The 9,083-nt window shown below is 33.5% G+C and overlaps 2 protein-coding genes across 3 annotated transcripts in view; both read right to left on the reverse strand.

Annotated features, from left to right (window-relative positions):
* The window catches only part of LOC111436183 (lysine--tRNA ligase, cytoplasmic-like), a 7,921-nt gene extending 6,183 nt beyond the window's left edge, over nt 1-1,738 (reverse strand). The window contains exons 1-5 of the mRNA XM_023073900.1: nt 1,426-1,738; nt 1,105-1,186; nt 787-843; nt 526-691; nt 340-433 (exon numbers count right to left, since the gene is read on the reverse strand). Coding sequence (XP_022929668.1) covers nt 340-433; nt 526-691; nt 787-843; nt 1,105-1,186; nt 1,426-1,544 — 518 coding nt within the window. The 5' untranslated portion in view covers nt 1,545-1,738. The remainder of the gene's footprint in view (nt 1-339; nt 434-525; nt 692-786; nt 844-1,104; nt 1,187-1,425) is intronic.
* Nucleotides 1,739-3,346: 1,608 nt separating this feature from the next.
* The window catches only part of LOC111436184 (homogentisate phytyltransferase 1, chloroplastic-like), a 13,521-nt gene continuing 7,784 nt past the window's right edge, over nt 3,347-9,083 (reverse strand). For both annotated transcript variants that reach the window (XM_023073902.1, XM_023073901.1), the window contains exons 8-13: nt 7,666-7,767; nt 6,087-6,182; nt 5,749-5,820; nt 5,563-5,658; nt 4,803-4,907; nt 3,347-3,605 (exon numbers count right to left, since the gene is read on the reverse strand). In XM_023073902.1, coding sequence (XP_022929670.1) covers nt 3,564-3,605; nt 4,803-4,907; nt 5,563-5,658; nt 5,749-5,820; nt 6,087-6,182; nt 7,666-7,767 — 513 coding nt within the window. In that variant the 3' untranslated portion in view covers nt 3,347-3,563. The remainder of the gene's footprint in view (nt 3,606-4,802; nt 4,908-5,562; nt 5,659-5,748; nt 5,821-6,086; nt 6,183-7,665; nt 7,768-9,083) is intronic.

The following is a 9,083-nucleotide window of genomic DNA, read 5'->3' on the forward strand; positions in this document are numbered from 1 at the left end:
GGGGGGGGGGGGCTGAAACTGTATTTTACTCTCTTTAGATTGATGCATGTTATACATTTTATTATATTACATGCATTAAATTTTAATTAAACTAAAAAAAATAAGAAACAATCATCAAACACATTTCTGTTTTTTTTTTTTCCTTTTCTAAAAGAAACAAGAAACATAAATAGTTATCAAACATGTTTTTTGTATTTAGCTCTTAAAAAACAAGAAATGAGAAATGAGAAACAAATAAAAACAGAAAATAGGAAACAAGAACGTTATTAAGACGACCCTTAATATTCATAACTAGAACTAGAGAATTAAAGTAGCGAGAAATACAAAATAGTTCCATACCGTGCATCCACCATAACTTGGATTTTAGCTCCAGAACCATGGAGATCATAAAATAATAACTTCGAGGAGGACGACCTTTTGCTCATTATTCTCCCTTAAATGAAGAAAAAAGAAACAGAAATGAGAAAATGATTGGGATATCAACAAAAAGAATCACGAAAAAGGTATCAGTTTGGTTCTAGTTACCGGCAAGAGAAACCATGACTTCCTCAAGATGATCACCATTGTTTAAACTTCCATATTTCTCAATATACTCAAGGAGAGACATTGAAACCTGAAACTTGTGAGGATATGGGTTTTTACCATCTGCCTTCTGAGATGCAAGATATTTCAGCCTATTTTCAAAATATTGCTGCAAACACAAGCCAATTGGGGGAGAAAAATCAGTATGACAACGATTCTAAAAGTTCTGCAATAGAAGTCAAAATAAGAACTTAGTAGTTGTACCGTGGGGTCCATTTCTTCATCATCTACCGCTACAGATTTCTTATTCTGTGATGCTTCCTGGTACATGAATACATTTCAGTCGCAAAGAACTTTCTGTAGTAGTAGTCAAGAATAACATTAAAACATGAAATCTGGCGACCAGAATATATAATTCATTTCCTTTCATACAAGCATAGGTATTAAACTGACTGCCAATCACGAGGTATCATATTTGATATTCTCATTCGAGAATGGATAATTATTTCACCCTGCTCTATTCTTAACTAATGCATTCTAAACACTTGAATCTATAGGTGTTCCATTTGTGATTGCTAGTACCTGCTTTGCTTTCTCCTTCAATTCCTCCTTACGCCTCCTTTCCTCTTCCTTCTGCTTCATCTTTAATTCCTTCTTGCGTGCACTGAAAACATTACAATGTTAAAACCCTACACAACTTCATAAGTCGTAATTTCGACGAAAAACTACCCAACTAATAACGAAACTAAAAGAACAAAAATGGCAATGACATAATCAAATTTAACCTCAGGAAAAATCTATTCATTAAGACTAAACCCAGCTACAAATAAGTCAACTCTAACATCCATTTCCACACGATAGCTAAAAACGCACCAATGAACAAAAATTCAACAAAACACTCACTTCTTGCTTATAGTTTCTTCAGCACTTGGAGCAGAGTCGGCCATGTCTAAAGCCGCAGAAGCGGAACCCAATGCTAATTCAGAGACAGCCTTCGCAGCTCCGTCTACAGAATCCGCCATTTTCAGACAATGGATAGTCAAAGCTCCAAAGGGCAGAAGGTTATAAAGCACACTGATTTCTTGGAGTGCAAGGTCTGGAGGAGAGAATTGACTAAGACAAAGGCGCAGCCGAAGGGAATTTTTAACAGCAAACTTGGGAAGTGGGTTTCAATTTTAGGGTTTCCACGAAGACGAAACTAAAATATTTCAAAAAGAGTGGAAAAAGTAAAATAAAATATAATAAAGAGAATTGGTAAATTTGGTAGGAAACTCTCTAATTTATATTTATTATCTATTGTATATAAAAATGGGAGATTATTGCCAACCTTTAATTATTTCTTAATATTATGTATTATATGGTAAATAAAATAATCAAAATAATTATTTTCTATTATAAATAAATAAATCATTAATTACACGGTTTTAGGATATTATTATTAATTGCATCATGTTGTTCAACGTCCTATTGCATTATCTTATATTGCCAATATTGCTTGTTGAAATTTTTTTTTTAAGAGTGACAGAGATTTGGTTTCATCAAATTAAACTAGCATTTCATTATTGCATTTGTTGAGAGAAGAATAAGAACATGTATGTTTCACACATCTGGTCGGGAGTATACTATCACTATACAAGACGTGGAGTTCTTGCTTGGATTGTCTATAGATGGCCCTATTACAAGGTTGACGAACTATGAGTACATATGTGTTCATTCATTTTAATTCTTTTAAGGACTCGGGATTAAGCTTACCCTGGTTAGCATTTCAATTCTCTGAGTTAAATGACGATGCAGATGAGGATATTGTTGTGAGGTATGCTCGAGCATAAATGCGCACTTAATCGATGGGAGTTCATTCTCTCGTGATTAAAACAACTTGATGTCTATGATGTTTCTACTACTCTTAGCATACTTTGAAGTTGTAGAGGACGACATACTTGGGGTGGAGTGTGCATAACATGGTTGTATGAATAACTTTGTAAGGCAACAAAATTAGATGCTCACATCGTTGTCGGTCTCATAGTTCTCCTACAAATTTGAGATTGGCAACAACTCCCAACAATTCTCCTCAACGTTGTCACTTCAATGATCTTGAATTTGTTGACAAAACATATTATTCTCGGTTCACAACATGATTTTAAATTTAATAGTGTTTTTTTTTTCTTGAGTTGATATTTTGTTTATTAATATTCATGGAGAGATTGATTGTGTAACTAAGTGAGCTGCATGTGTAATGTCATAGTCGAAATCACGAGGTCTCTAACAAGTCATCAAAAATATCAATCCAACGTGAATCGAGATCTAGCAGCCCACGATCCACGAAGCCCATCTATGTTGCGCACGACCAGCCCAACAAAGGCTACTTTAACTACCGTTTAAATTCCACACAGACCTTTTACCCTTTTTGGACCGTTCTAGAAGTATTTTTTTACGTAACTATGACCAAAAAAAATATCAATTTAGTTACCCTGATCAGCTTTAAATTAGATATTTTGAATGCATGAATTAATAATAGGTGAAATTAGATTACCTTAAAATTAAGGTCAGGGAGGATCAATTTACAGAACTTTACAGAACTTAAGAACCCTGGTCTAAGCAAATATAGTAAGTAAACTTACTATTAGAATGCCTACAAGCTTGAATAACACTTTGTGATTTTTTTTTTTTTTTTTTTTTGCATGTTGTTAAATTATTATGATATTCGTGTGAATTTTATAATGCATGTACTACCTCTTATGATTGGTTATGACTTCTATGTACATCATCTCATTAAATTACAATTTTAAATACGAAACATGTTGCATGGTATAATCCAGAAAGATTCAAGTGTTCAACAGAAAACATATTCTCCATATTAACCTCTTTTGCAATGTCAGTCCCAAAGTCAAAATGTTAAGAAGATAATCATCCAATTATTCAAATTGGAGATTGCTAATGGATTGCTTTTGTGACTTGGAAATTTAACAGAAACGTATTACTCCATTTCTATCGAGGAGTTTGTACAATACACACTCCACCTAATCACATTCTTGCTCAGCCCCTCACCTAACAAGCGGTATCAGCAAATACTCAGCATAAAAAAGCTGCAAACCAGAACATCAATAGACGGTCAGAGAGAGGGAGAGTTTTAAAAAAAGTAAGAATAATAACAATAAATTTCATAAAGCAAACTATTTATAAAAGATAAGAGAAAGAAGAATGAATAGAAAACTCCTTCGACTCCGTTACTCGAGAGAGTCCATCTAAGACACCGAGTAGACTACATCTAGATACCGAGATGTCAACTTTGCTAACGAAAAGCAAATGGGAGTTATTTGTCAAAAAAAAAAAAAACATTTAGCAATTAACATATATATGTACTCATCGAATTAATTTAAACATAGTTCGACTAATTTGGACACGTAGACGTTAAAATTACCTGATTCCAATTGAACTAAAAAAGAGTACTCAACAAGATATCATATATTTAATGCCCACAGACAGAATGGTTTAATTCTGTATTGCTCATAACTGATTTGAAGTAATGCGTTAAAAACTCATTAACAAACTGATAATACATAGGAACACCTGCAGCAATAGCAGACCTAAAAGCCCTCCAAAGAGAGGAAAACACAAGGGCTCTTAGAGGAGGAGAAGGGCACAAAGAATTCAAAAGAAAGGCCTACTAGAAACCCCTTTGAGGGCCTCCAGAACCCAAGAGCTCAAGTCCCTTCTCCCACGATGGTCAGAAATAATAGAAAGAAGGTTGACCACCTCACCAGACTCCGATCAATAAAATACCTAGGGGTTTCTTTCCCACCAAGAAATCTTTCCAAAAATAAGCAGTTGACTCATCCTTAATAAAACATATAACAAACTGATACCACCAAAAGCATTTAAAAGAATACACGAAGTAGATTATTCTCCGAGTTTTTCCAATGAAATATACTTTTGCTTCAGAAGTGAATTTATAGCTATTAAAATTGACTGAATCAATATTGAATCCAACATCATAAACTCATAGAGTGAATGATTATTTCACACGTTTTTCGGGAGACATCAGATACAAATAAACATTTATTTTATCTCAAATTTATAGTTACTAGACTACAGGTTAGACCACCCCTTTAGAGCACCTTACCATCATGGCATTGACGCTCATTTAACTATCAATTATTTCTTACTTATTGTCTGTTTGGATTGACTTCTTAATGGTTTTAAAACTTTTTTTTTTCATTCACAAATATTTTTTAAGCATTTAAAAAGTGAATCCAAATAGAGTTAGAAGGATAAGCTCCTACCTTCCATATAAACATGTAAAAGGATGTTATGGCAGCTTTGCTCTTCAGATCAACTGATTTGGCACGAATCCAAAGAACTGAAGCCAAAGTGATGTGTCCAACAACCTAAAGAATGTATAAGGATATTAAATGAGTTAGAAAGTACTTATGTTGAGATCGATTTTAAATTAGTTAAAATCACTTTTGTTAGGTTCAAAATCACACCCTCAAACCTATCATCATTGATTTTGAATAATTAAATGTTTATTTAGGAGTAATTCTAAACATAACAAAGTAACTGTAAAACTTTCAAAATCACTTCTTATTTTAGTGCTATACTTCCAATAAATATTAAAATTGGTCATGTCTTAAGTTAATATATATATCAAACTTGTATAAACTTGGTAAAACGATAGTAACAATTTTCATTCAAAAACAACATAATGTGAATATGATTCCAAAGTTTATAGACAAAAGACTTATAGAGATTTTTTTTGAAAAGTTAACAATAAATATCAGTAGGGGATAGTTTTAAGATTTATTGAAAATACAAAAACTAAACTTGGATATTTGAAAGTACAAGAACTAAAATAGATCATGTTCCAGAGAACTAAAATCAAAATGATATTTTAACATCATATTCGAAAAAAATATAAGTTACTTGTCATCTCATCTTGCATACTAGTTGTAAGAACTGTTTTTATTTTATTTTTAATCTATTTTTCTTTTCATAGAACTATGACGTTGTCTATGCATGCGTTTTAAGGAACTAGAGATTTACCGTTGGCCATTTACTCCATGGGGAGGAAGATGCAACTCCCACTAAAACGGCAGCACTATATGCTACTTCAAGTAAGGAAATACAACTCCAAAACACCTGCAGAAGTGAAATCATCATGCTAGGATATATGACTGTACATGTTCGTGCCAAAATTTGAGCAAAAAGATGGAATTACTGAATACCCACCCGCTCTTGCCCTAGACGTACTGTAAAAGAACGGATGCCAAATATCTTATCTCCATCAATATCTGGTATATCCTAAAAACTCAAGTACAATAACAAGTTACAAGAATAATTGAGTAGGAGTAGAAAGAGTAAATGTTACTATTATTACACTAAATATAAATCACCCTGGTTGACCTAATAGTCAATAACGGTCATTTTAAGTAATAAAGAAATTAGATGGAATGAGTTCAAGCTACATGTTAATTTTTTACCTAGCATTTAAATCTTACAAGTCACAAAATATGAAAAGATAACAAATAAACTTTTGAAATTCAATTCTCATTTAAATCAATTGTTACCTTAAATAATGCTATAACAACCGAGAAGAAACTCATAAATGCAGTTGCAAAGATCAGGGAACGTGAAAAGACAGGAGGTCTTTGGAACACGTGAGTCTGTAAACATTGGTACATATTAGTCAATCCCCAAACATATAAGTGCACCAAACAAAGAAGATCTGAAACAACTTAACACAAATGCTAGTGTGTAAAACTTAACTATCAATATTTTGAGCACATGGGAATTGGAATACATGTGAAATATCTAAAACTACACTACAGATTTTTTGTGGGTTGATGTTGGACATATGTGATGTCTGAAAAAGACGATGTTTTCTGTTACAGAGTTATGTGGGTTGATGTAACACTTATGTGATATGCCTAAAAAAAGACAGTTTTCTGTTTAATCAAAAGGTTGAAGCCATAGGTGAAGTCCAAACTATATGATTAACGAATTTAAAATCTTTTCATTGGCTACACAGTAGCAGACCGTTCAGTTGTAATTAATCTCAAGATGTGAGGTGGAATCAGCCTTCCTTATGTGAGGTCGATCCAACTCTCTCTCAAGGGTTGAGGAGGAGACAAATTTGGAACTGGAGGGGGAGCTTGTGGGCCCTTCCAATAAAGAGGTGGAATCTCATGGTGAGGGTCGTATCAATAGAATAATTACAACCAAGGACCCTCATCTTGCTTCATAGGTAAGGTGACTCATCGAGTTTCTGAGGGTCCAAAACGAATGGCTCTTGAAGCTTTTCAGATCACATTGGGAACAAATATAACAGTTGAATCTGAAATTACGGAAGTCGAAACATCGCAAGTCAAAGGCATCGACGCATGGGATCCTTCAAATTCTTATTTACTCTATAGAAGAGAGTAGGGGAGCTGGAATGGTTCTCTGCAGAGTAGAATATAAAGAGCTGATTTCTCCAATACAAACAAGAGCTCAATGATACTTACTACGTCATTTCTAAGAAGTACAAAGTAAAAGCTATAACAGTAGTTTGGAAGTCCCTCCCTAGTTTTCTCAAGTTCTCAAAATGGTAGCAAAAGTAAACAATAGTCATTTTTATAGGGGAGTGTATTTTTAGGTTTATAAAAAGTATTTGTTCGTGATTGATTTTATATGGTTATCTTTATATTTTTTAATTTTTCCTTTTCACTCCTTTTGGGAGTTTGTATCCTTTGAATTTTTTAATTCTTTCCTAATGAGAAGTTGTTTCTCTGAAAAAGAAAAAAAAAATTGCCATCAATCTATCTACCCCCGTTCAAATAGTATCTAATCTTTTGATCCCACCAACTTTTCTGTTTATTGAACATGATTTTTGTGTCCCCAATTCGTCCGTCTTATTTAGATTTTCTACATGCATATTCAAACCCACGTTTATACTTACACCAGTGGCCTGGCTTCCAATCTAGAAAAATTAATTACAGTTGTGCATAGAAATACACCTATGAGCACGAAGTCAACATACATGCATATTGATATTCCTCGCAAAATATTATTATATAATAAACATTTTAAAAAAAAATTAACATGCCACAACATGACTAGAGCATGAATAGCAATCATTATTTATTCAAAATAAGAGGTACTTTTAACCTGCATGTGTAGGAAAAAAGCAAGTTGAACAATCACGGCTCGAACAGCTAGAATGCACATAGCGGCTACCACAGCAAATCTCTTCCATCTCAACAGTGGCAGCTGAAATAACAGAAAAGTTAAAAGACCATCAAGCTCCTAATCAAAATCATATTTTCTTTCAATTACTTAACTATGCTCGCAAAAATATTTAGTTTACATCATCCTGAATCAAAATATATAACATCAGATTCTATCGACAATAAGGAGGAGAATTTCAGAATGGTGAACAAGGAAAAAAATCAACTCAAAAGTTCCATAAGGGAGTCAATTTAGATCCTCATCAATCATTCAAATTATTTTCACGAAATTCCATTCAAAATCAACTCAAAATTTTGTAAATAATTCTTTTCTATAAAAAATCTACCATGTACGAAAAAAATTATCGTGAGAAAAATAAAAGAGAATTTTTTTTTATGGACAAGAGATAATTTCATTGATGATTGAAATTTACAGAAGGGATATAATATCCATGATGTTTACAAAAGACTTTTTCAATTTACAATGAGAGAGGTATAATTATAAGAAGTACAAATATTAGATGGCTTACACCAAGATATAGCTTGGAAAACAACATTATTGGTTCGTAGAGAGATTGGAAAAAGGGTTGCTTTTACTGTCTTTTAGAATGGTTTTGTAGGTGATAGAAAAATTGTTGGTCCAATTTTGAAAGCCAATGAATGGGGAAGAACTACAGAAGACGAAAGAAGAAAGTTTGGAAGATGGGACCTAGAGAAACCTTGAAGCATCTCACATAACAAATGTTTCACATTTCAACCTTTTTGTTCTTATTTTTATGAAGAACTATACTTTGATTTAGAAAATAGAAAGGATATACCAGGGGCAATGCAAAAAGTCAGCCTAGAACAAAACGAGCCAACAAAAAATTACAAGAACGACCTCCAACTATTAAGAATAAGAAACAAAGGATAACTACAAAAATCTCTAGCCACCGAAACCCAAGGGGGGGGCATTGGAGCTAGCTATGGACCGAACCTCCCCCAAGGCCTCACTCTTCATTCACAGAAAAAATCTGAACCTGTCGCTTGTAGTAAGAAACTCCACACTCCTCTGCATTAAGAATAAGAAAAAGATTGATAGGACCTATATTTAGTATCCAAACAGAACAGCAAACATCGAACGGGACTTAAACTCCAGAAGGCACATCTTTTTGGCACTTTCTCAGCAGTCTTTATACTATCTAAACATGCTAACCATACAAACATTTCAACCTTTTCTGGACAAGAACCATTCTAAACGTCCATATTTCGTTTGGAAATGGAAAAATTTGCCCTTCTAAAGATAGGTCCTGTCAACCCATTGTAAAGGTGTCTTATCTAGCCTACCGACCTACTTTCTTTACAACCCCCCCCCCCCCC

This window comes from Cucurbita moschata, unplaced genomic scaffold (genome assembly GCF_002738365.1).
Source record: "Cucurbita moschata cultivar Rifu unplaced genomic scaffold, Cmos_1.0 Cmo_Scf00052, whole genome shotgun sequence".
In the NCBI taxonomy this organism is placed as follows: Eukaryota; Viridiplantae; Streptophyta; class Magnoliopsida; order Cucurbitales; family Cucurbitaceae; genus Cucurbita; species Cucurbita moschata.